Source organism: Simochromis diagramma, unplaced genomic scaffold (genome assembly GCF_900408965.1).
Source record: "Simochromis diagramma unplaced genomic scaffold, fSimDia1.1 OVJJ01000320.1, whole genome shotgun sequence".
In the NCBI taxonomy this organism is placed as follows: Eukaryota; Metazoa; Chordata; class Actinopteri; order Cichliformes; family Cichlidae; genus Simochromis; species Simochromis diagramma.
The window spans coordinates 352,939-380,287 of record NW_024386773.1 but is presented as its reverse complement, the minus strand read 5'-3'; the positions used below and the strand labels follow the sequence as shown (position 1 = coordinate 380,287).

The 27,349-nt window shown below is 40.1% G+C and overlaps 2 protein-coding genes across 4 annotated transcripts in view; both read right to left on the bottom strand.

The window, feature by feature from the left end:
* Positions 1-129: 129 nt before the first annotated feature.
* On the bottom strand, positions 130-6,916 carry LOC120714636 (kazrin-A-like). The gene is made up of 6 exons (XM_040000980.1): positions 6,683-6,916; positions 4,803-5,034; positions 4,494-4,595; positions 3,861-4,027; positions 3,646-3,742; positions 130-3,355 (listed from the first exon to the last, which is right to left on the bottom strand). Exons 2-6 carry the CDS (start codon positions 5,013-5,015, stop codon positions 3,194-3,196), a joined length of 741 nt encoding a protein of 246 aa, XP_039856914.1. The 5' UTR covers positions 5,016-5,034; positions 6,683-6,916; the 3' UTR covers positions 130-3,193.
* Positions 6,917-9,319: 2,403 nt separating this feature from the next.
* Positions 9,320-27,349, bottom strand: part of LOC120714613 (kazrin-like) — a 127,371-nt gene continuing 109,341 nt past the window's right edge. Inside the window, exons 6-11 of one of the 3 annotated variants that reach the window (XM_040000939.1) lie at positions 16,832-17,023; positions 14,542-14,678; positions 13,258-13,428; positions 11,808-11,988; positions 11,528-11,661; positions 9,320-9,784 (exon numbers count right to left, since the gene is read on the bottom strand). In XM_040000939.1, the coding sequence (XP_039856873.1) occupies positions 9,614-9,784; positions 11,528-11,661; positions 11,808-11,988; positions 13,258-13,428; positions 14,542-14,678; positions 16,832-17,023 (986 nt within the window). In that variant the 3' untranslated portion in view covers positions 9,320-9,613. Of the gene's footprint in view, positions 9,785-11,499; positions 11,662-11,807; positions 11,989-13,257; positions 13,429-14,541; positions 14,679-16,831; positions 17,024-27,349 lie in introns of all 3 variants that reach the window. The other 2 variants (XM_040000948.1, XM_040000956.1) reach the window with 2 other exon arrangements.

The window sequence follows — 27,349 nt, the reverse complement described above, 5'->3', positions numbered from 1 at the left end:
TAACCAACTCAACAGGCTAACGTGACCATTCTGAGCTTCTTTTTAAGATAACACAGAAGTGTCGTATGCAAACAGAAAGATATATTTTCAAAACCCTTGGAAGAAAAAATAATTTACATCTGGACCAACTTTACATTCTGAGTTTGTTAACACAAATTTAATGCATTTCTCCTCAAAAATAACAATAACAGTCTTACATTTTATGCAACAATTTACAATAAATCCACTTTCATGTTGACATGTATGAAAAGCTTGTACTGCTTTGCAAAGAGATGTATATGTCATGTGTTAAAAGCAAATACATTGCATGTCCCTGTCTTCTTTCTCTGTACAGGTTTGAACTGGTCTGATCTTCCCGCTTAAACAGTTTCGCTTTGGTGAGTCAAAGAGACGCCCAGATACAGACGGACAAACCTGTTCTCTGCTATTTGAAGTAACCTCAAGGTTTCAGCCACACTCGGTGTGGCTCTGTGCAAGTCCCAGCGGTGGCATTTAATGAGTGTTCTCATGCTCAGGAACAGCTGTGCATTATAAAACACGACCAAAACTGTACAGAATACACTGTTACATTCTTTCCATTAACTTCATAGTATAATGGCACAAAGTTTTGCCTTCCTCACAGTTCACACAATACACATATGTGGAGTCTTTATACATTACCACATTCTTAATCCAACATTCCACAGATTTATCTACATATCACACTGCATGACTGCATCATCTTTTACATTAAAAAAAACATAATTATGGGTATACCAGCTGTCAGAAGAAGACACACACTTCACATGTCATTGTTTTTAGTAGCATCATCTTACACATTTAGAGCTGATGGCACTTGAGGGCCCTGTTCTTCAATCTGAAGGAATTTAGGCTAAAATACTTTTTTCAGGTTACAAGAAGCTGGTTTAGTCTCGTCAATCTAATCTGATTCTCTCAGCCTCCTTTAGGATTGGTTTGTTAATCCCAAATAAAAGTTCAAGGGAAAAGTTATGGAGAGGCATAATACTGGCTGAATGCTGAGCATGTGATTGCACTAACAGAGAGAGAGGAGCTGAGACAATAGGCTTTTAACAAAAACTGGAAACATTCTGACCTGTCATTTCCCAGTGATCCCAATTAAATACGATGCTTGGCACAGCTTCATTGTCAGTTCATCGTTTTCTTTTTCTTTTTCTACAGCCTGCCACTTTACGTTATGATATCTGGCAGATGATAGTAACAGTGGTAATGACCAAAGTGGCATTGCATGACAAGTTAAGCATCATGCTTTTTTTTTTTTTTTTTTTTTATGGCACAAGTATTGTAAAGGCTTCTGCAAAGGACAGGCCTGGGCCTCCTCTCTCCTCCAGATGCATTTAAGGAAGTAAGACTTTGTTGAAGTCGGCTTCTGATCAATTTCTGAGTCAATGGCAGGGCGATTTGGGAGAAGGTGACGAGGTAGATCAAAATAGAGAGATGAGAAAAACCTTTGGGTTTTGTATTTTACTGCCATTCTTCAGGAGTTTAACAGTTTCACAGAGACAAAACACAAAATATTAAACATGAATGAAGGGATGGACATGGTCAGCAGCAATACTCAGGAAGGCTGTGGGGTTTAAATGATGCTCAGCTGGTACTGAGGCTTAAAGTGTGGCAAGAAAATATGCACCTGCACCATTACGCCACCGTCACTGATGTTACTGATACAAGGCAGGATGGATCCATGCTTTCATATATTTTAGAATAAATTCTGACCCTACCATCTGAATGTCAGAGCAGAATTGAGAATCATCTCATTAGCTTCTTCTCTTAAGTTATTGTCCAAAAACTATTATTATTACACACAATATCAAACAAAATGCTATCTGGGTTCTCACGTGAAAACAATCTCTCTCTTCTTCATTTAAGTCCCGTATGGTCTAGCAGTTGTAGGATTTCTGTTTTTTCACAAAGCTGACACAGGTTCAAGTCCCAGTATGGAATCAGTCTTCAGCATGGCTGCTGTCCTGCATGCCTTGGTTGTAAATTGGGTTTACAACCAATTTTTGATCCTACTTGGACATGAGCAAGGCTTCTCGTCTTAGAAAACTGCCACGAATTTGATATTTTCTCTTTTTTGGCCCATTTTCTGTAAACTGTGGAGATAGGGATGACTGGGAAAATCCCAGCAGATAAGCAATTTCTGAAATATTTAAACCAGCCCGGCACCAACAATCATGCCACATTCAGAGTCAATGAAATCACCTTTCTTCCCCATTCTGATGCTTTGGCAGGTCCTCTTGACCATGTCTATGGTCTATGTGAATGAACTGAGCCACTGGGATTGTCATTGGCCGATTAAATATTTGTGTTACTAAGCAGCTGAACCTAACAACGTGTACCTAACAAAATAGCTGTCTTCAACCATCTCAAAGCTCTTGTAGTACACCTGTGAATGCCTCTAAAACTGAATACTAATTTACAGTCCTTTGACGTATGATTGGTAATTTAAATGTACTTTGTAAGTTGCAAAAAAAACACAAAAAAAAAAACACATCACCAGATGTCTCTGTTCTGTACAGCTTTCTGTGATTTTAGAAACATCCAGTCAACAAATCCAGTGTTCATGTCTGGTTAACTGGGTTAGCCATGTATGAAGAACAGGGCCCTCATCTATTCTGAATAACAGCTGATATGTGCTGTATCTTTACACTGAAAGTAAGTTATAACAACTTTTCTTTTGTCATTAACAGAGTTTTTCACTTGCAGCTTAAAAAAAACAAACATGTTAAAAAGTAGCAGTAATAAATAGTAACAGTGCTGTGAAGATCATATGGACCTGTGTAATATAAGGCATTAAAAGAGCACTAATTTCAATTATATAACTGTGTGAAGCCTGTTTTAAGCCTTCTCATCTATCATACAAATATGATTTTTCCAATAATATATAAAAGTCTTGGAATATGTAGTTTAAAAATAAATTAAAATAAAAAAATGAACCTAGCTATTAAGTTATCTTCCTCTCAAGTCCATCAGGTCACAATGATAAAGTTTATTTGTCTTCAGTAAATGCTTCTCTAAAGATGTCAGATTACTAAATCGAGTGGCATACCCCTTTAAGACATTCTCTTCCTATAATTCTAGTGTGGCTCAGTGTGAGTGTCTCTCAGCTGTAAACAACTGCAACACAACAAAAATGTAAACAATGGTTAAGATCTCGATGGCTGAAGCTGGTTCAGACGTTGGTGATTTCGACACTCTTGTAGGTGTGCATCGGGCTGCCTTTGGCTCGGGGAACCGCCTGAACTCTGGCCTCTCTGGGCAGAGAGCTGCAGCTGCCGTGGAAGCCCAGACTTCGCTCCACAGAGTGGCTGTTTGCTCGTAACCTCAGCGGACTCTGCAAAAAAAAAATCAAAAAGGCTGAAAACAGAAAATGGAGTTTCTTTAAAGATGAGACATTTGCCTGTTTATAAAACATTATGAGCTAAAAAGTAATTAGTGTTTATGATGGTCTTATATCAGAATCCTCAGTTTGAATCTGACCACAAGACTTTAGTAGCCAACTACTGATTCTTCTTTTCTTATTCTAGTGTACTCACATACTTAGTATATATCTAAACATGTGACATATCAAAAAGGATCTGCACAGCACTGCACATTTCAGTCTTTATAAAGTTTGTCTAATACCTTTCCGGATCTTCTTATAGACATCCTCTCATCAGCAAAACGGTTAACAGCGACAGGAGAGGAACAACCAATCACCTCAGTGTCCTGCTCGGTATTACTATAAACATAAGGTGTTACAAGACGTTGTTGTTTGGAGATTGCATCCAAGAATATATACATACAAATGTATTTACAGGATAGAATATGAAGGTATGCAAGTAGGACTTTTAATCTACCTGAGAGGGACAGCGAGTGACTTCATCTCTTCATACAGGTGCCGATGAAGCATGTGTTTGTTGCTGGGGATGCCCAGGGCTTTGGCCATGGCATCTGTGTCGAAAGACTGATCCAAAGCCATCACTGCACCATGAATCCCTTTACCCTGAAGATTGTCTGCAAACTCCTGAGCAACGCAAGAGAGAAGCGTTGGATTAAGATGATGCAGTTTGCTCAGTGTGCTCATCAGTGAGTGTTAGCTGAAAAATAACTAACCTTGCAGAAATCGCTCCCTGGTCTTAACGTTTAATTTGGTAGTAATTACAAGTACACAACAAAAAAGCTTTTAAAAACAGTTTTGGTTTGTCTTTGTGGGTCATAATAAGTGTTCACCACATGTTGCCCAAAATAAGTATGTCAGTATATTGCAGAACTAAAAAAAAACCCTCACGCTGTGTGGTCTATTCCCCATTACTGAGTGTACACTACTGTTATTCTTCTGTATTCTTTCAGTGGTTTGAGGCTTCAAAGAAACAAAGCTATCATTATTTTTGAGGGATTCTTAAAAACCCATACTTTGTGGTATCTGGTTCCAGTCTGGCAAAGAAATCTCCAGCGCAGAGGGGAATGCCATCACTGACCGCCCCACCCACCTTGAGGTCAATGTCTCTGATCCACTTCATCACTCTGTGACATGTCCAAACAATGGGATCCCGGTTTTGGTGCTCGCATTTTGTCCGCCGTGCCTGCAGGGCCTTTAAAAACACCACACAAAGATAGCAGTGCAAGCACTAATGTGGCAGAGGCCAACGAGATAATGGAGCATTACAAGCTACTGTGTGACTCCAGCTACCGCAGATAAGCATGTAGTTTTGTCACTGTAGCTGAGTGAAAGTCATGCAGTGATCGAAGAAAGATTGCTGAATAACTCCAGTCATGAATCTGTTATCATATAGTCTGACCTCTTTATCAAAGCTGAGCATCTGCAGCAGCTGGATTCCCAGAAGTAGACTGGTCTGATGGAACTGGTCACTGATGTTGAGAAATCTCTCCAGGTCTCTGCGGTTCAAAGAGTTAAGCACTCGTCCGTCCACCAAGTGAGACTGAAAGGTCTGGGAGTACTGAGGCAGTCCAACATCACTCAGCCATGATGTTGCAACCCAGTGATGGTCCATCTCAGATGCTTTTGATAATCTGTGATCAGCAATATCAAACAATAACATTTATTTTAAATACATCATATTTCATGCACTCCTTATGTTGTTTTACTCAAATGCATTATATCTATATATACATATACACACTACCAGTCACACTAAATAGTAAATATTTTCATGACTATTTACATGTCACCTGAAATGGTTTTACAACAGTCTTGAAGGAGTTCCCAGAGATGCTGAGCACTTTTGCCATCACTCTGCGATCTATCTCATCCCAAACCACCTCGACTGCGTTTAGGTTCGTGGAGGCCAGGCCATCTGGCGCAGCACTCCATCACTCTCCTTCTTGGTCAAATAGCCCTCACACAACCTGGAGGTGTGTTTGGGGTCATTGTCCTGTAATGACTCCAATCCCCAGTCCATCATTACTGACCCCAGTAATGATGGACTGTCATTTCTCTTTACTTAGCTGATTGGTTCTTGACATAATATGAATTGTAACAGTTGTCAAATTGGGCTGTCATCTGTGTACGAACCTGACTTCTGCACAACATAACTGATGGCCCCAACCCCATTAAGAAGGGAAGAAAGTCCACAAATGAACCCTGACAGGGCACACCTGTGAAGTGAAAACCATTTCAGGTGCCTACATCATGGAGCCCATTGAGAGAAGGCCAAGGGTTTGGAGTGCTGTCAGCAAAGCAAAGGATGGCTACTTTGAGGAATCTAAAATATAAAACATATTTATAGTTATTCATTATTTTTTCTTTGCTACATAATTCCATTAATCCTGCTTCATATATTTGATGTCTTGAGCATGTATCTACAATGTAGAAAGTAGTAAAAATAAAGAAAAACCATTAAGGTGGAAAATTTGCTACTTATATTCCTGCCTTTATTTGGGAGCATTTATCAGACTAAGCAAGTAAAACAAGTACAGAAAAGCATCCTAAAATACACATTTAGGTGTTTATTTTACTTCTCTGTGTCTGAAGTGCATATATACATATTACTGAATATCCTTTGATATAATACCCATGCATATTAAACTTAAAATTTCAGAAAACCCATCTAAATAAAAGTGACTTGGAAAGTTTCGTGTTGATATCCGTTATTTAAAATATATAAAATATATATATTTTTACAATACATAGCTTTAAAGGCTTCTTATCACACAAGCTTTCTCTTGGCAGACACAGCAAGAAGCTGCTGGGTTCAAAATGAAAGGCCAGCTGAGACCTCTCTTTGTGGAGCTCGCATGATCTCCCTGCACCTGCGTGTGTTAACTCTGTATACTACAGCTTCCTCCCAAAGACATGCATGTTAGATTAAGTGGAATTCTAGATTGGCCATAGGTGTGAATGTCTCTCTGTGTTAGCAGTCCACCAGATTAGCAACCTGCTCAGGGTGTACCTCGCCTCATGCTCAGTGACAGCTGGGACATGCTCCAGCCTGAATTGGATAAGTGGTAGAAAATGGATGGAGTCGTCTCTCATACTCTGAGCCAGAAATGTCTGCTTCAGTGGCACATATTTAACTCAAAACGTTCCATTTTTATCCCTGTCTGTATATTTTTAAAGAAAAGTATGCACAGAGAAAATGAAGATTTTGAGGTCATGTTTTTTTTAACCCCCCAAAACATGACATTAGTTATTCTGCAGTTTTATTTGGCTGTTACTCACCCTTGGTCCCCTTCAGCTCTCCTGTAATCCTCAATAGCCAATCTTATTTTCCTGCGATGAATTGGATTACTGATACCCAGGCCCAGCTCTAAATCATCATCCGTCAGGCCTAGAAGCACCTAAAGAGCAGAAATATAGCTCTCTATCAAACAAACACAACACCTCAACATGTCCATCTGCTAACATCAAACAACATCACACACAGGTAAACAAACAGCAAAAAGCAACATGTACCAAATCATACCTTCCCACTTTTGACGTTTTCAGAGCAGGCTCGGATGTACATGGGCATTCCCATGACAACCTCCAGCCAGGCCTGGACTGCACCTGCCCTCCACAGTGACATGCATGTGTTTCGAGTCAGCTCCGCCTGCTGGAGGCGGTCCAGCTGCTCCTCTCCATCAGACAGGCTTTGCTGTGTGAGGCTATCAGAGTCTGGATTGGTCAGGAGAAGTTACGGTGTGGCATACAGGAGAATTTCAGGGTCAGTTGGATATGAAAATCAAATCAGATTACACATCTGGAGACAATCAGAAGGGAGCAGAACAAAAAGTATTGCGTCTACCTTAAAGTGGAACCATACTAAACTACATTTGGGATAGTACACTACAGTTTTTTCTGTATATCGAGGAGAAATCTGCACACCAAGATCAATTCATTCACGTGAGAAAAAAAAAGAAGTTATATAACCACTAGATGGCGCCAGATTATCTTACTGGAGACGGCCAGTATCTTTGAATGAACTGTGCTTTGTTTTTTGTTTTTGTTTTTTTAAGTAGATAGGACTGCACATTTAAATGCGTCTAAATAGAAAACAGTGGTTGAATTCAGGAATACAGACGTCTTTTGGTTCTTCTGTGACAGTGTGGTGGTCAGATCTAAAACTACTGCTTAGTAAAAGACGTTACAACACTAGTAACTGAGGCATATGAGGAGACTTAAGACCATTAGGATCATGTATTAGAGACAAAGGGATTATTCATAAAACATCATGCTTCTGCCCATCAGCCCCTCATCTAAAAAAACAAAACAAAACAAAAAAACAAAAAACAGGAAACACTGATTCATACCGAACCAACGAATCCAGGATGAACTGATTCGTCTCAACATGCTGAAAAAAAGGCTGCATGCAAATCCCACCATCTTTCAAAAGAGTTTTCAAAAAACAAACGACACAAACTGGTACTCTTCAATGGACATGATACGTAATATGAATAATCCCCAGAGTGTAAGAAACAGACAGCTGGTAATCACAGATGAGGAGTTACTCACTGGCAGGAGAGAGTTGCCATTAGAAATGGCAGGAGGAGAGGGAGACACACACGTTAGACTGGGACAAAAGAAACAAACAAAAAACCCAAAAAACCAACCCAACATTACTCACGAAATAGAAAACTGCCACATTGGATTTATTCAGTTAGTGGTTTTATTTTTAAAATAAGATTTCATTTCAATTATAATTCACTTTGAAAATGCTAAAACCTCCTCGACATCTGGCTGCGACAGCTGCAGCAGATAAATATTTGAAGTCACTTGTTTGTCTCATTTCTTTTAAATAAAATACTTCAATAGATTTAATCTTTTATGCAACATTTTCTAAATTACAAACATTTAACAGATTTGTTAGAGCCACATTTGCAAAAAAAAAGGAAAGGAAAAAAGGAAAATTATAAAATGAGGAGGGATTCTATATAAATATAAAAAACAAAAAACAGCAAAATAAGGGGAGGATCATGCATTCAAAATGCAAGGAAAAGATAACCTAGTAAAAATGGGTAGGGCTACAAAGGAGCAACACAGGATTGCAGAGATTATTAATTTGGTTGGCAATGAATGGATGTCTAACCAAAGCAACACAGAGGGATCATGCACGTGTTTAATGCACATTCGTTCATCTCGTATAGGCACATGTTAGATAGCCCTCTGTAAAAAATGAGTCAGACATAAACAATGTTACGAGGCTAGTGCTAACAGTGATGGAGTGACTGAGTCTTTAAACTTTGGCACTTGCACATGGTTTTGACAGCAGGTGAGAGAGGTGCGTCTGAATACGCCTGCTCACATCTACAATTTCTACAGAAGACTGACTCTAGAAACCCTCAATGGCCAGTACGAGAGCATTATTAAAATGATTACTAGATTACAAAATATCCGCAAAAAAACTTCGCTGGTGCCCACAGTGCTGTAAATAAATCATTGTGAGCCAGCATTTATAGGAACGTGATGACAATCCTGTAACAGAATTACCTCTCAACTAGTGTTTTCAAACCAACAGGAAACCAAAAGTCTAGTAAATTATCATTTCTATCCTTTCATAGTAAGATTTGGGCCTGCAAGACTGTGAATAATATGGAAATAAATGTTGCAAAGTATGAAAAAAGCAACTGTAAAAGTAACAAAAAACAAATAGCATTTACAGTAAAACACTAGTTTCACAATAGCTCCTATTTACATATGAACAGCAGTACTTCAAGTCTCCAGTTATATAAAAAAAAGCATAAAACATTAAGACAATTATAATAATACAGCATAAATATGTCTACATGAAAGAAAGAGTAACCCATATATATATATATATATATATATATATATATATATATATATATATATATATATATATATATATATATATATATATATATATATATGTGTGTGTGTGTGTGTGTGTATGTGTGTGTGTGTGCGTGCGTGCGTGTAAACATATGTACATATGCATACATGTACAACTATAAATATATATCTAATTTACAAACATACAATTTTAGGGCAATATACTGTACATTTATGGTGACAGCAGTGACTTTAAGGGCTTTTCTTTAAAATTCAAAATCCTTCGCCTCCAGATAAATCCACAGACAGTCTTCACTCACAGTTAAAGCCAAGAGGATATCTACAAAAACTCAACACACACATGCACTCACACACTCAGCATCACCAGTCGGCATCCTCCTCTATGTAATAATCAGGGGTGGCTGTACCATCAAACAAGCCAGGATCCAGTGATTTGCGCTGCTTGCCCCGAGCGAACACCCTTGATAGGGATCCCAGTGTCATCTTTTCCTTCTTCTTCTTCCGCTTCTGGTCCTCAAGGTCCTCCATAGACTGAGCAGAGGAGATAGGAAAGCTGCGTTAATCAGCTGCCTTAAAGCCACACTGTAGTTTCACATTTTTATAAACTTTCATGATGAGTAAGGAGAGAGAGAGAGAGATGTAACCAACTGGATCCAGACAAATACCAAAGCTTTTTGTCATTTGTCATTTCAGCCTGAATTTACGTTGCATTTTAAATTTTTATCTTGCATTTGAAGGATCAACTATTTTTTCCAGCATTATGCGTAAAATTAGCCTTATGTCAAAAGTTGTTTATCGTTTACTTCTTTGGATCTGGCTGTAAAAAGTGAGTGAATTCAACCAGAGACTTAACTGCTTCTTCATTTAACTTCATGTTAAATACACTATATGAACAAGAGTACCAGGCTACCTGCATATTACACTTACAGGAGCTGCTCAACCATGAAAACCGTAGCCTCGAAGCTCCCGGTGCACAGTTTTTATGCTCCAGAGGAGGAACGCTGGGGACTTTTATGCACCCATTATTTAAGTTTACATGATCTGTCACTTTGAGGCCAAGTTACCAGTTTGCCACACCAGTCTATAATATTACTTAGAGTTGATTGTTATATATCTAGCAGGGAGGACATTTAACCAGTTGACTTGTTACAATGATGTCATGCTTTTATATTAACAAGCCTGAATGGGACTGAAAACAGAATTCAAAGATAAAGAGGTTCGGCCCAACATTTTCAGTTTTATAGGTTCAGGTTTCTACTCGTCTTAAGAATAAAATTATATTTCATATTGAGATGCATGTAGCTATTTTGATGATGTAAAAGCATCATTTTGTCCATTTTGAACAACATTTTCTGTATATACATTTGTGTCACTGGCTACAAAGTTTGTGGTTACACAAATATTCACAACCCTTTGTGACACATTGGTGTTTGTTATGTTTATTTGCTAAAATGTTTGACATTGTGTCAAATACAGAGTGAGAGCGTAAAGCAACAATTGCTATTGAACTTGAAACTTCTTCTTAAAACGCATTCTCTCTTTTTCACGACTGCGAGCAAATTAGTTGTAATAATTATTGCATGAACACCAACATAACTGTAAAGCTATCAGAATGGAGGGATTAATTATCAAAAATGATATTTAAAATATAGTTAATACAGTAGTTAATAGCCTTTTTCACCAGATAGAGTAACTTACATTATCAGCTGGATCAACTTACCACTTCACATAGAGCAATTTTAACCACAAGAACATTTTTAAATGGGCTCTCTTATTATGTAGTCTATTTGAATAAGGCTAAGATTTTAAGGGTTTTTAAAAAGCCCAAAAAACAAAACATGCACATTAGCATGTATAAATATTTAAAAAGGAATAAAGTTAGAGCTTGCTTAACTAGAAAAATTTTTTGACCTGGTTTTATGTGCATGTTTGTTTAACAAATAAGGTAATACGTGTTAATTGAAGCTTTTAATGCGCCACTGCTACCCGTTTCCAGTCTCCCTGTATAGCTAAGCTAACCAGTTGCTGACATTTGCTTCATACTTACTCATATTGAAAGATTAGGCATGAAATACACAGTGCCAAGCTAGTGCAATGCCAAACTGTTGCTTATGAAAAAACAAAAGAACTCCAACACTGGCACTGAGCAGGCAAGCAGAGCCCATGAAGCTGACAGTACAGAGGAACAGACAAGAGAAGGCAGAGTGGAGCGAGGCACTAACAGAAGATTGCGGAGGTGTGATTACTTGGTCGAGGGGGCCAGGCAGCTCTTACATTGCAGAGGGAGTGGGTCCGGTGACGAGGTGAGTTGATGTCACTTGGCGTTGACGAGCGGTCTCCATCAGCCGCAGAGGCTTCAGAGATCACAGAAGGCTGACGTGAGTGGCAGGGGCTGATCCTGACCACAGCTGAGGCGTCACACAAACACACAAACACACCGATATTGCAGATTCCCACAGTTAGTATGAGAAACCTCCTTGAAAAAACCCTGTGTTAGTAAAAGCAACACCAAGTAGCAAAGAGGCCGCGAGGCAAGGAGGAAAAGAAAACCTACCCTGTCTGTCTGTGGTGTGTCCGTGGTAGAGGGTCTGTTGGCTCTGGCGGATGGCGGCCGTGAGCGGAAGGTCGGCGTGCATCACCCACTCCTGACTGCCGTTCACCACCGGTTCTGTTGGCATAGCCACTGAGTGGCGTTTTGGTACGTCTTTAGTCAGTGTGGCCAGAGACTGCTTTGCCTAAGAAGAAAAATAAATAAATAAATAACAGAAAATTAGCATGAGAGTGAACAGGGACAAAGATGTTAACATTACAGGACTAACTATAATTACAAGGATCAGTATACACGATATAAGATTAGACAGGCTATAGTTTATTCCACTGGCTGTGACACTGGACACAGAGTCATTAAGAAGCCCACTTTTTTAAGTTGGAAATCATCAGAATTAATCTCACACGACCAACTGAGTACCAGCTGTTTTTTTTAATGAAACTCTGAAAACATCTGCCTAATATTTTGCCTCTCCGGGAAACGACATGGGACCTCGGTGAGTGGCAGAGGATCCTTCAAGTATTGTGGGTTTCAGGGTGGGGCCTCCGATGATCGGGCTTGTTGTGACACATCCTTCTGCATGCTCAATCGGATTGTTATCTGTTAGCTTTTGTTGCTCTTTGTTACATTCCCCTTGCCATTCCTAGTTCTGTCGTTTTATGGGTGTGGCCGGGTGCATAACCCTGCTGGTGGAGGCCGCTGCCATCAGGGAGCACGCACTTATTCTGCAGCACTGTGTAACTGGGTGTTACCTGTCAAAGAAACATCCATGGGAATGGCGGGAGCTGAGGGGTTCCAGCAGAGCGCTGCACTGTGACATGATGATCAGTGCTACGTTGTGACTGATCCTTCAAGTATTGTGGGTTTTAAACATTAGAAAGTGCAACAGGATGGTCTATTCATGAGATATGCTGAAGTTAGAATATAGCCAGTGTTATAAACCGAATGTATTCATCACTTTCCATAGGACTTTATTTATATATTTTTTTACTGAAAGCCTCTGAGAGAGGACAGACTGGAGAAAGTTGAGTTTAGCGGCAGAGAAAGCAACAACATTTTAAAGAAAAGAAGGAGACAATGATATTGTGTGGCTGGGCTGGTTGACAGTGATGCAGCTCTGGCACTGAAGTGCCAACAAATGTGATCTGTGATGGAGCGTGATGTGAGGATCTGTGGGTGGCTGTGACTTGCTGAGGGAGGAGAGAGATTAATGACACACAGACTGACAAGTGTACCTATGAGGGACTGACACAGCAGCACAGAGATGAGGCATGAATTTCTTTCTCTCAAAGCATTAAGTTTTGCTCCAGACTGAGGAAGTGGCATATTTCATGCGTCTGAACTGATATGAACACGTGACCTTCTTTGCATTTGTGCCACGTTTACCAGCTAAGAGTGGAGGTGACTCCGCTGTGGTTTAATAACTTTAGCAAAGTTGTGACTCCGTCCGACTCACCATTGTGAGCTCGGCCTCCAGTTCTTTAATCCTGTTCTCCTTCATATCCAGCTGAGAACGCAAGACGTTGGCCTGCTCTGTGGATTCTTTGGTCTGCCTCCTCAGGTCCCACTTCTCCCTCTCCAGCACGTCCTTCTCCTTTGCCAGGGCTTTCACTGCATCCTCACTCTCCTGCAGAAATCGCACACATACAGTTATCGTGATTTCACATCAAAGTCACATTGAATGATCCGGAAAAAAATTTTTTTTGAGTGAAGCAGCACACATCGTGTGTTACTGTATGGTTTTGAAAAGGGTGGCTGCATGACGGCGACTGGTTTTTTTCTGGTTTAATTCCAGTTACGGACCGTTGCAACTAAGACAAAGTGATAAGCAAGACAGACTGTTATGTGGTTGTGTGGCTTTATAGACATTTTGAAGGCTTTATTCATGTTTTATGCTAGCATCTATGTTTTTATGAAGCAGTTATTACTGTTACATCGTAGAGAAACAGTTAAACCTGTCAACAGTGCTAATTAATATCCGAAGGTGTTTCCACACCTGCGATGTTTAGTCTGTTTAAACTGAACTATACTATATGCGCACAAGTCAGTAAGGGTTGGCAAAGAGGCATGAAAAGATTATAAATTCTCCATGCTCTCAAATAGTCCAGAATGCAACACCTTCCTGTATTTACACTTGCTGCTCATGCCCCAGACACATCTGGTCTATAAGCAGACTGAATGCTCTTACGTGGTTTGTAATGACACATTGTGGTTCACTTGGATTTTTCTCTGTGTGAAATGAAACCAAACCACAGGGAAAGTTACAAAGTTTCAAACCTATCTGCTGATGTGACCACAATAAAATGACTCTAGGTGTGAAAACACTGCTAATTACTAAGACATACCCAAAGTACCAAAATGGCAATACACAAACCATGACGTCACCGTGGCTACATCCATCTTTCATGTACAGTCTATAAATGGGTAGAACTGTAAAAACACTAACTGTTAAAACGGTTTAAAAATCTCTGTACAGCTGGACAAATGAAAAACCGCCCTTTTCACTAGTTTTAAATATAAAATAGACTTGAAGTGAAGTGCTATCAGACTGGTTAAACTTTTTAGAGTTGAAAAACTTCTCTTTTTTATTTTGGTAGAAAACAAAATGTAAGGTAGCCATAATTCAAAATACCTCTCATGTGTGGGTTGGATTATTATTATTATTTTTTAAAAATATATATTGACAATTGGGATAGGAATGCAGGCACACAGAGACAGAGACAAAACCTGACAGCGTTACCTTTCGATGCTGGTCGTAGTTGCGTATGAACTCTCGCAGCTGCTCCTCTCTGCTCTCCAGTGTTGTGTACAGCTGCTGCATCTGATTCGCCAAGTCTGCTTTCTCCACCTTCAGCCGCTTACGGTCAGCTTTCATAGCTTCAAAACACAAGCAAACACATTGAGACACTGAGCAGCACATATGTGTCCATCAACAACAGAAAACTGGACAGTAGACAAACACTAGACAAAGACAAAGCTTTGTAATTACACCACAGAGCCACTAGGTGACACTGTGTCTTCTGTTAATGAGTTACTTTTCCCCCTTTCTTTCAGAAGACGGGGCCCAGAGAAAATGATGTAATCATCCCTGAGTCATTCGGTTTCAGGTGGCATGTGGAGTCTTTGTGGACTCATCCTGAAAACAGCGTGATTGGATCTGATTCCTTTCAACTTCATTCACTTTCAGCTCAACGGCAGCAATGCAACTGTGGGTCTTTTGTGCAGGTAGAAACAATACTAACGCTCTCATGAGAGCCCGGGTTCACCAGGTAGGCAAAATTGGAAAAGTGGAACCTGCACTTTCCATAACTGCACATGTCATTCAGGGTGCATTCCTCCTGTCAGCGTTCAGCGTCCTCGCATTTATCACACAGCATTTAAACCTGTTTTGCCGCAGTTACATGACGGTTTACAAGCCTGCAGTTTACCACTATGAGCTGTTGAAAGGACCGCGCAAAGGTAGAACATTAAACTAAAAACAACTGCCTGAGTTTCAAGCAGGACTGGCTTTGCTTTTTGTAAAAAGATGTAAACATGGTGGTGTTGCATAATAATAAAAACAGAACACCCCTAACACATCAGTGTCCGAGCGAAGCTCTTCGCTCATGATCGATGGACGTTAATTAAAATGAGGTGAACCTGGAGTTGACTTGGCTGCTCATCAGCTCGGGATGACTAATGTTTCAACTTAGCCACATAAAGACAGAGATTACCTGCTCATTTTAATTTATGCCCCAGAAGAATCACTGGAATTTTACTATTATGGTAATTGGTCTGCTGTTACTTGTGAGTGATTTTGATGAATGTGAAAAATGCTGTTGAGTTAATGATTTACACCCACTGCTTTGATCCATGAATCATTCTTATTTGCTTGAAATAGATGAATCAACATATGTTGCTCTAGTAAAGAGAAGCTAATCCCAAAAAGTAATTTTGATAGTTAATGCACACACACCCACACACACACACCACACACACACACACACACACACACACACACACACACACACACACACACACACACACACACACACAACAAGAATCTGAGAGCCAAAATTATAGTAAACAAATGCAAAAATAGAAAACACCCAGCTATTTGGCATGCTTGTTCTTAAGAGTCGGTAAAGAACATGATAACTCTTAATGTATAGAGTTGACTATAAAACCACGGACAGTAAGAGATATACTGTCTAGATATAAAACATTTAAGTGAGCCGTTTATTCAAAGAAAACCTGGTAGATGCAGAAGTATAAATGGATAAATAGTTATTTTATAGATTTTCATACAAACTGTGTTTTTTCCTCAAAGCTGTGAAACAGAAAGTAAACACAGTCATTTCTAACGTTTTATGTCTCAGCAGAGATAGATAAAAACATTTCCAAACAATCTCAAGTCCATCATTTCTACAGAGAGAAAGATTATTCACATGTGGAAAACATTCAAGCCAATCTTCCAACAAGTGGACATCCCACGCAAATGCCCCCACCCCTCCCTGAAAAAGATTGTGAATTTCAGATTGTGAAACGCTCAGAGAAACTTCAAAAAGGCCAAAAGCTTCATATCAGCCTCCCCAGGCCTCAGTTAGCAAGTTAAATATTAAAGTTCATGGCACTAAGACACATTAAGACAAACCACAAGACTTCTGGAACAATTTTCTTTGGACAGATGAACCTATTGGACCATGCACACACCACTGTATATGCTGCCTGGAAACATTTAATTGAACCAATTACTGTGAGAAAGCACAATGTAGAAGACGTTTTTGTACGAATACAAAAAAATGACTTTGTAGATCATTTTGATGTCCCAATGTTTGTCATGTAATGAAAAAAAAGTAATTTATACTGTCTGCTTTTGTTTGGTAAGACAAAGTGGATTTCATTTAATTACAAGATATTCTGGCTTGACATAACATCCCCATGAAAGCTTGGACAGCTGTATTTGCTGTACATTTGAAGTAGGTAGGTGCTGGAAACACGGGGGTTCTGGTAGATTAGGCAAGACGACAAGATGTCTGTTTGCTTCTGACCTTGTAAGGCCTCCTTGGCACGGTCCAGCTCCTGCTCCTTGTCACCCAGCTGCACACGGAGCTCAGTGGCAGAAAGCAGATTGGCAGAGCAGCCGCCCTGGGTCTCCTCCAGGTCTTTAGTCAACATGTCCTTCATTTGCCTCAGCAGGTGGACCTCCTCTTGGAGCTGGACCACCTCTTCACGCAGCAACACTGAAGGAGAGAAAGAGTTTGCAAATTTAGATTATGTGTAGAATAAATATGGAGGGTAAGTGTGCAGAAAAAAATGAGAAAGGAGGATGGAAATAAAAGAGTAAACTACAGGGATGTCCAAAAGGGGCAAAATATGCAACAGGAAATGGAAAAATATGAACTAATAACAAAAGTGATAAAATTCTTCAATACATCAAACCACAAAAGTTACAGCTTCCCTTCAGATGTTGCCAGAGGTGTTGCAGAAATGTAGTTACATGCTGAGTGACAGACTCAGGCCTGGCACTGGTGATGGTAGTACGCAAGAGACAGCAGCCTGATAAGACTTAATAAAATATAAGCGGCACACACTCGGGCTGTGCTCCTCTGTGCCGTATTTTCCCTCAGCTGTGCAATGCCTCATAACCCTCAGGGGAAACAGGCAAGCAAACATGAGCAGGGAACTAAGGCGAGGACAAACTGAAGAGCGAACGCAGTGGCACAAGCTGGTGGACACATTTGTAAAGCCAGAGGACAGAAACAATGAAAAAGTCCATTGAAGGAAACCCATACTAGCAAAAGTGTCACGATGATTTATACTGCGCACATAAAGGGTAGAAGGTCTGTTCCAGAAGAACGCAAGAACAAAGACAGATGAAATACGCAGTCAGCCAAAACATTTCAGCATAGAATAAAACCTGCAAACGCAATGATAGATTTGTAATTTCCCCAAAAAATAACTCAATACCATAGAGCGCTGCATAAAGAAAAAAAAAGCCATTTGGATCTTATAAGGGATGATGGGTTAATAAATCACGAGTTAAATAAGCAGAAAATTAGTCAAAAAACTGTTTGATTAACAATTTTTCTTGCTAAAAAAAGTGATTTATCACCTTAGCAGATATGCTCGAAAGCATAAGTAACTTTTGACATTTTTCAGACAAAACAAGTTTTGAGGTCCAGGAAAATATGTTGGGTGACTTCTGTTGGGAATCCGACAGACAAAAAATTAATTAACAAATCAGTGAGAAATTGTTAGTTTTAAACAATTTTAAAAAAGGATAAATGTGTGAGTGTGTATTTGTGTATGTGTGAATTACAGGCATTAGAGTTTTACTTTCTGTTGCATGAATAAGAATCTGCAATCAAGCTAGCGTCACTCAAGGCTCTGATGTTAACTTCAAAGAAAAGCTAAATGTCTGATAGATGGCTGTGTCAAAAGAACAACAGCAAACGCACACACGCACGAAAACATCATGGGCCTTGGGAACAGGAATTCAGAGGTAACCCCGATTTAACCCCGTGTTAAACTGAGAGCACATACACTGGAAAAACGGTGATGATCCAGAATGCATGACTGGAAAAAAACAAACAAACCATGGAAATGATCCAACAGCTACAGAGTTGTTTCAGCCTGGATCAATAAGCTCAACTAACCATCGAGGGATGTCGTTCGTACAGCAATATTTCAAGTAAAGAAGTGGAGTGCTCCCTAATTTTTAAGGCAATGCCTTCAAAACTTTGTATAAAACTATGGAGAGAGCCGACGTCAACGTGAGGAAGCCTGCATCAGAGGAAAAAAGAGAAGGTCTTAGCAGGCCTGCAGCCAGACGTTGTGGGGCTGCAGCAGCTCCGATAAGAGAGGAAGGGACAGTCCATCGGTCTCTGTCAGCGCGGGACTCTGGAAGCACAGCGGGCAGCTCTGTGCTGCATGTGACAAAAAGAGTTTGTTTCCCAGAGAGAGCAATCTCTCATGGCCTTCTTGCAGCTTAAATCCATTTATTCATCTGTTTACCTGCAGGCTCTCCTATTTTTGTCACGGGAGCCCAGCAGCTGCTTTTGATGACACTGGACAGAATTGGACATTATTTCTGAGGATGCTTTATATTTGTTTCGCTGCGATGTGGATGCTGATCGACTCTTGTCATTAGCTGTCAGTTTGGAAATCGCTGCATTTTAGTTGCCAAGTATTAGCATCATTACACGCTTGTGTTATATCCATTAAGCTGTAACTCAATAACAAAGTGTGAGCATTTTGTCCTAAGGGTATCTACGGTGGATTTAGTGAGAAATGTGTTTAACTTACAAAGAATCAATAACACATTTCTCCCAAATCCAATTTTGCATTCATTTTCAGCATCATCCTCTTTCACAATTAAATACACCGGCTCACACAGCAGACACAGGCTAAAATACACAGAAATGGACCTGCAGGACGTTTTTTTCTTTTTAACAACTCAAATTGTGGTAAAACTTGAGGAAAAATAAAAGTTACGACTTCTTCTGCAGATGTATGTGATCGTTTCACATCTCAAAAAGAGTGAAAGGACATAAAGAAAAGGGTGCCGACAGAGGCGAGCCATCCATTGCCTGTACCTACAGATAATTCACCTCCATATACACTGTTTTATGCAATCTAAAAAAGCAATTTAAACTGACAGGAGTCATATAAGCCACACAAAGCAGTATGCTCTCTGAGCTTTGAGTGGTTGTGCAGAGAGCTTGGCAAAGCTATTAGTGTCCTCCCACATAAGAAGAGAACCCACTCTCTTCCTACTCAGCAGCGTCCCATTCAATGAACTTCTCATCCAAGCCTCCCATTAGTTTGTCCATCAAAGCCAGTCAGTAGCAGGTCAATCTCTGTCCCTTTTCCTTGCATAGCAGAGCTATTAAAACCCAGCACGCACACACACACACAGCTGAGGAGAGCACATATAGTAGCTGTAGGCTTATGATGAGGTGTTAGAGAAAGCAGAGGCACCGGGAAGGTTAAGTGGGTGTTGGAAATGTGTTGATTGGTGGTCAAAGACCTGAACTAGTCTCCTGTGAACCATATGCAGGATTAAAGTGGCCTCATTTGTATACATGACTGATCAAAGATGCTTAACGTACACTACGGTGGAATATTAAACTTGGATGAGAAAGTCCATTTAAAGCTAATGCTCGTGTTGCATTTTAAAAGCAGTTTGTGTCTCACTATGCACAAAAAATGTCCCGGTTAATAGAAGGAGGCCACAAACCGAATAGAAAAAAAAAAATATATATATATATGGTAGAAGTAGTTCCAGAGAACTTTAAATGTGAGGCTTGTGGATTAACTAGAAATGGAAAATATTTCTCATGAGACATCTAAACACATTTTCCAGGACTCATGGGGATAAATATACTCTATTTTCAATTGGGCTTACGATTTTCCTTTTTGATAAAGCATATAGTTAGGGCTGAATCAGATGACCCTGAATCCTCCTTTAGTTACGCTGCAATAAGCCTGGGCTGCTGGGGGCTTCCCATGAGTGTTTCTTCTTCACTCACTGTGTGTTTATACACCACTCTGCAGTTAAACATTAGTTATTATTAACCTCGGACTCTCTTCCACAGTGTATATTTTATCCTGTCTTCCTCCCATCACACCCGACAGGTCACAGCAGATGACCGGCTTTCCCTGGGCCTGGTTCTGCTGGAGGTTTCTTCCTGTTAGGGGAATTTTTTCCTTCCCACTGTCGCCAAGTTTTTTCCCAGCAGGAATGGATTCATTTTTGGGGGACTTTCTCTATTATTATAGCATAGATGTTACAATGTTATGATATGTTACATGTTACAACACAAATCCCTTTGAGGCAACTGTTGCTGTGGTTTGGTGCTGTATAAATAAAATTGAATTGAACAGATCACATGATAGGGTGGGGCTAGGATTCACAATGGTTCACAATCAACCATGGCTGATTGTGACCCACACCTTTTTTCACACAGCGTGGGTGTGATTAGGCAGAGGATCAATAGGGGGTCCATGACCCTCTTGGGGACAGTCCCATAGGGCTTAAAGTCTGGGACTCTCCACCAGTTGCTCTTAGAACTCAAGAAGTTTCTTGGATGAGAGGTGAAACGTCTTCAGGGACTATAGACACCTTCTTTCCAAGCTCTTTGGGCTACAATGACCTGGATGCCTGAGAACCTTCACAGATGAATTGAACAGATATCTCAAACCTGCAACAGTCTTTGCAGCTAGCTGCTAGCATGGTAACATTTCTGTAATTTGGGTGTACTTGTACCTTTTAACAAAGCACTTTTGTTCCGCAAGATATCATAAAGAGCAGCCTCTCCAGCAGCATGGCATATTTTTAATAAGCAAAACCATTAGAATGACATTTGACAGTCGAGCAGGGCGTCAGAAATCTCTGCAGTGACAGCAGCTAACCATTCTGCCTTGAGGAGCTATGATGTGCATGGTTGTCATTTTTCTGCCTTGGTCTTCCTGCCAATTCAGATTTGTGTAATTTAAAAGTACAGTATACAAGACAAACCCAGAGGCAGTGGTGCTGGCTGTTCTCCTCTAATCTCTCCGGTACAGTAAGTGAAAACAGCTGAGCTGGATAACGAGGGCACACAGAGCTTTCTAAGATCTTTACCACACATGCTGTAATACCCCACACCTCTCTCTTAAATACCTGCTGAACCTTCATTAAGGAGTGTAGGTGGGTTTTCTGAGATTTTCACTTTAGGCTCTAAGAGATCACCTTTTCTTGTATAAAAAAAATGTAACAAACAAATTTATGTGACAGCTTCATGGCAGAAAAATCAAGAGGAGGCCGTTCAGTCTGGTTGAACAGCTTTAGCTTCCATGGAACGAACATGTTGGCAAGACACTTGTTAAAAATATGAAGGAAGTTATTCCTGCAGACAAAGAAGATCCGGCCAAAACTTTCAAATCATTTTTCTGCATGAGCTCTTATTAAGCTACAAGTGCAGCACCACACAAAGTGCAAACCACAGCTTTGGCTTCTTTTAGAAGATTAGTATTGAATTAGAATAAAATAGCTTCTTATTGTCACCGTTACAAGAACAATGAAAGGCAGTTTGGCATTTCTCCATGTGTGTGAAGTACACAATAGCGTAAGTATTTACACAATAACTGACAAATTTACACAAGAAAGATATGTACAAGTTATACATACACCTGCAAACATACACGCACATACATACACATATGAATATATACATATATGCATCCGTACATACATACACACACATATTTTCACATACACGCTTACATCTATATACTTACACATACATGCCATCTAACTAGCAGGTGCATTGAGAGGTGCAGTGTGATCAGTGATATTGCACATTGAGTGGGGGGGTGCTGTTGGAACTATACTAAATAAGGTTATAATAAATACAGTTTAAAGAGGTAGGGGTGTTGGTTGCATTGAAGTATAAACAGAAATACGATTTATGCAGTGCAGTTATCCTTCAATCAGGGTGGAGGTAGGGCATGTTTGACAACCTGTGGGTAAAAACTTCTGTTGCGTCTGTTTGTCTTTGACCTGATGGACCTGTAACGTTTACCAGAGGGAAGTGTCCAGGGTGTGGGGGGGTTTTGATGATGGTGCTGGCTTTCTGCTGAAGTCTGCCAGTATAGATGTTTCTGAGGGGGGTTAGTGAAGTACCGATTGCCCGCTCTGCTGCCCTCACCAGCTGCTGCAGTTTCCTCTTGTCCTCCGCGGTGCAGCAATTGAACCAGAGTATGCAGCAGTAGGTCAGAAGGCTCTCGAAGGTGGAGCGGTAGAAGTTTACTAGCAGTCTTTGGGGTAATTGGGCCTGACGTAGTTTCCTGAGGAAGTACAGCCTTTGTTGTGCTTTCCCTTCCTGGTGGGAGATGTTAAGGTAAGGTCGGCCAAGATGTGGACTCCGAAAAATTTAAAGCTTTCTACCCTTTCTCCCTCCTCCCCATCAATGTAGAGGGTAGAGTGCTCAGATCGCTTTGTTCTTCTGAAGTCGATTACCATCTCCTTGGTCTTGGATGTGTTCAGATGCAGGTTGTTGTCATCAGACCATTGCTTCAGATGCTGAACCTCCTCTCTGTAGGCTGAATCATCGTTGTCCAACCATCAGTCCTATGACGGTGGTGTCATCAGCAAATTTTATAATGGTGTTACTGGTGTGGATTGGTGAACAGTCATGGGTGAAAAGTGAGTATAAGAGGGGACTAAGGACACACCCCTGTGGGACACCCACATTCAGAATGAGGGTGGAGGAGGTGTGCTCTCCCATTCTGACGTTCTGAGGTCTGTTGCTCAGGAAGTCCAATATCCAGCTGCACAGTGAGCTGCTGAGTCCTAAGTTGCTTAGTTTATTAACCAGTTTGTGGGGTTGAACTGTATTGAAGGCAGAGCTGGAGTCCACAAACAGCATTCTAACATAGGTGTTACGACTGTCCAGGTGTGTGAGGGCTGTGTGAAGAGCTGTTATTATTATTACGTCCTCTGTCGATATATCACAGTGTGTCAACATGTTTAAACAGAGCGTATTACAGGGAGAAAAACTGCAGCTTTTTTTCAATAATCAGAAAAACTGTAGAGCTTCAAGGCATTTTGTTTACTTCTGAAGATCATGCACTGTCTTTTTCCACTCAGTTGAGTCCCTTACTGTTGATGCACAGCTATAATATGATATCTGTAATGCAGCAAATGTGCAGGGAATTGGAGCTGAATGATGAAAACTGTAATGGCTTTCCAGAGAAAGCACTGAGAGATGTTCTGGTGTCGCATTGGAGGGGGCCTGGCTAATATATTGGGACATCAAAGCAGCCCCATTCAATGGCACATTTCTCAAAAGAAAAAGAAAAAAGAAGAAAAAAATTGACCATGCAGCGAATAATAAAGCAAGAAAACATATATCAAAGCTTTCTTTAAACCAAATTTTAAGCAATATGACAAGTGTTTACTGGGGATAAAAACACCTCACTGTAACAAAAAGCTTTGTTGTCAGTGGCTGATATGAGCAGAGCTGTTTTAAACAACCACCAAAGTCTTTAAAACACTCCATAAAAGCCTCCTAATAAGCTCTTCTTTCCTAAGCTCTGCTTGTTGATAAACGTTACCTAGAATGAACTAATAGAAACATCAAAAACTTGTTTTCAGGACAGCAGTCTGCTCGGAGGCTTTATGCAAAAAGAAAAACATTACATAAGTGTGTAGCTGCATTGCAGGTGATTGTGTTGACTCAAACAGAGTCCCTGAAGAAAGTGAACTAAAATGATGTCTTATGATTATTAATAATATAATTATAAAATGTGATGTAAACAGGAGTAAAAGACAAAAAAGACGTAAGCACAAAGCAAAAACTCTGAAGGTAAATTTAAGCAGAAAAGCTCATTATTAGAGCCAAACAAAGCAAAGTAAATGAAAGAAACCACAAATTGTAACCTTTACATTTAAGCCTCAACTTCAGAAGAGCTAGAAGGGTTTAACCTGTGGATCTAAGCCTCTGACCTGGTTCACGGTGGAACACCTCACATCTAATAAGGTTAATTGGCAGCAGCTCAGTCACATAACTGGGTATAAATAGACCATTTGAAACAACCTGGAAAGACTGCATGAGCAAGTTTATAGTTTCAGAATAACATTTCTTCATGTAAAGTTGCGAAGATTTTGCAGTGCTATGTACTGCAAATGCTACGTCTGTGCATTTACGTAGCACAGATCTAACATACATGTCTTTGGACTGTAGGAGAAGGACGGAGCAACTGAAAGAAAACCCACACGCCCCGTGGATAACATGCAAACTCCACACACTAAGGGTCCAGCCGGGGTTTGAATCAGGAACCTTCTTCCTTTGTGGTGACAGCACTAACCACTGCACCAATGTGTAAAATGTTTAAAAGGGACAAGGCCAAAAGCCTACATTGAATGTCTGTGATCTTCTGATCCGTTCTAGATTGTTTGACGTCGGTGATGATATGGAGGTGCTGAACGCTATACACATATCTTTATCTATTCACCATTATGGTACCAATCCAACAATGTTTTTTTTTTTTTCTAAAGGAAGGCTTCTACCATGGTCTTGCTGAAATAAGTAAACTATATTCTGCCCATATTACAGCAGCCAGACTCCTTAACAAAAGGGTCTGGATGCTGAACTGCCCTCGTTGCAGCAGGGAGCTGTAAAATGACAAAAGAGGCCCATGGGGCTGCTGAAATCCCACATCTAGAATGGACAGGACAACATTGCAGTCTCTAAACTATAAAAATCGCTCAGTTCCCCTGAACTATAAATAGCATTGTTAAAGGAAGAATTTATGCAGTAAAATAGCAATCGTTGTCGTGTCCAAGCTTTTCCTGTAACATGTTATCAGCACCAAATTTAGGGGTGAAAAAGAGCTTTTCAGTTTCAATATTTAGTATTATTTTCAATGAAGGGCTTGAATTATTTGCACAGCAATGCCTCCTGTTTTAATTTATATTTATAGTGTCCCGAGTTTCTGAAAATGGTTGCACTTAGTGTGTGCAATTGAGCTTAAAGGTGGCTATTTCTATAGTAAATTATGAGAACAGGCGCACATGCCTGCTGAGCTCTGGCCTTCACTATTTATGGTATGAAGCTCGGGAAAGACTGACATGAGAGAAGACAACAGTGTGATTCAGCTCATACAAGTAACTGTGTAACCTTTAAAGGGAGGAAAAATACACCTTAAAAGCCATGCAAGGCATACAGTCAGTAACAAAACATTCATGTGACTTGCGTCACATTGCAAATAACTTTAGAGTGCTTCATCAGAGTGGTGATGCACAGATACACAAGAGTATCTGAGTGACGTTACTAGTTTTCTTATGGTATCTCTGGCATCTGAAGAACCACTGGATGAAACCTTTACATACTTTTGTTTATGACTAATACTAGGTTGATTCCCATTAGCCTCAGCATATTTGGATAAACATAGGTGTGTTGGCCCCGTCAGTGCAAGGATGTCATCATGGTAGCGACAGATAAAAGGGGCCAAAGTGTGTGGTCTTACAGCTGATTGCATAACTACATGTGTTTACAGATTTATTAAATGACTGTAACCAATCAGTTCCAAACCCATGCCTGACACAAGAGAAAGAGAAACGACTGAGAGTGAGAAGCTTCATAAGTAAATACATTCATTCTTTCAGGGGCACCCTGCTGAGTCAAATTAAGGGGAGGTTGGGTGGGTGGATGGCATAGGTACGCTGCAGCGATTAGTGGCTTTTGTAAAATCATCAGCAAAACTATATTTAGCATCTTTATTGTCAACTTGTACTATGGGCACAGCAAGAACCTGTGTGGAAATGGATTGGAGATTGTATAGAGAGTGTGGGCAGCATTAAATCAGATTTGATATGCTTAAGCTACAAATAGCAGTAAAAGCACTGATGAGCTTCAAACCAGGAGATCAAAAAGATGTAAGCAAACACCTTATTTCTAATGCCCTGACACCCGGAGACTCTGAGCACTGTGCTGTTGCATCCTAAAAAGTCCCTGCACGTATGGGTCAGGTCCATTCCCCTGTCAGGCTATTACACCTGGCTTGTCTATAATACATCTGGGCATAAATAATGCATGCTACTGACTCTTTAACCTACCTGACTAAAGTATTTACCATTTAATCGATAATTCAACACGGTTATAGATAACAAATCCAGCTAATACATCAAAAATTCAAATATAAACATACAAAATGATTGTAGTTTTCTAAAATGTGCTAACATAACATAAATTCAAATCATACATGATTCCAAACATTTTTTACAAATGAATAACTGCAAAGTGGGGTGTGCGGAATTATTCAGCCCTCTGAGTCAATACTTTGTAGAACCACCTTTTGCTGCAATTACAGCTGCCAGTCTTTTAGGGTTTGTCTCTACCAGCTTTGCACATCTAGAATATTCCAGCTGTTCGCTTGAAAAGTTGTTGGGTGATTTATAGCTATGTTTACGATTGCTGTACTGATGAATGGTGAAATTTCACCCAGTGGGTTCGTTACATTTAGCCAATTCTGAGCACACACGTCGCTCCTGTACATCTCTGATTCATCCCATTGCTTCTGTCAGTGTTGATTCCAGTGAAGCACAGTGCTTGACAGAAGATGCTGCTTTGTCACCAACATAGAAAGTCTCACGAGTCAGAGATTGATTTCTTTTTATGGGTCCACAGATCTAGTTTCATTTCATGTCTCTTACCCAGGGTTTGCATTTCGTGGCGATTCTTCTAGTTAGGGACACAACGTGTTCCCTTAATCATTGACAAGGACACAAGTCTGCTCTCCTTTCCTAGATAGCACTCCTGACATTTAGTGCAGTCATAAACGGGTGTTTGGCCTTTATATGATTTTTTTTTCTGCAAGCAAACCGCAGTTTCTTTCTCTAGCTGACAGATTTTTTCCTTTTTTTTGGTTATTATTTACCTGGATTCTCAAACCTTTACTCCCAGCATTCAGAGACAATTCAACCTCAATTTAATCTCTGACCTGTGCATGATCTAATACTGAAACAATGCACAGCTTCCCAAAATAAAATTTGGATTCTGAACGTGCAACTACTCTTAAAC

Coding starts and splice junctions, on each gene's coding strand:
- LOC120714636 (XM_040000980.1), bottom strand. CDS start 5,015: ATGGACCATCACTGGGTTGCAACATCATGGCTGAGTGATGTTGGACTG. Junction 4,596..4,802: donor TGCTCAGCTTTGATAAAGAG/GTCAGACTATAT, acceptor GTGTTTTTAAAG/GCCCTGCAGGCACGGCGGAC. Junction 4,028..4,493: donor TCAGAGACATTGACCTCAAG/GTGGGTGGGGCG, acceptor TGCGTTGCTCAG/GAGTTTGCAGACAATCTTCA.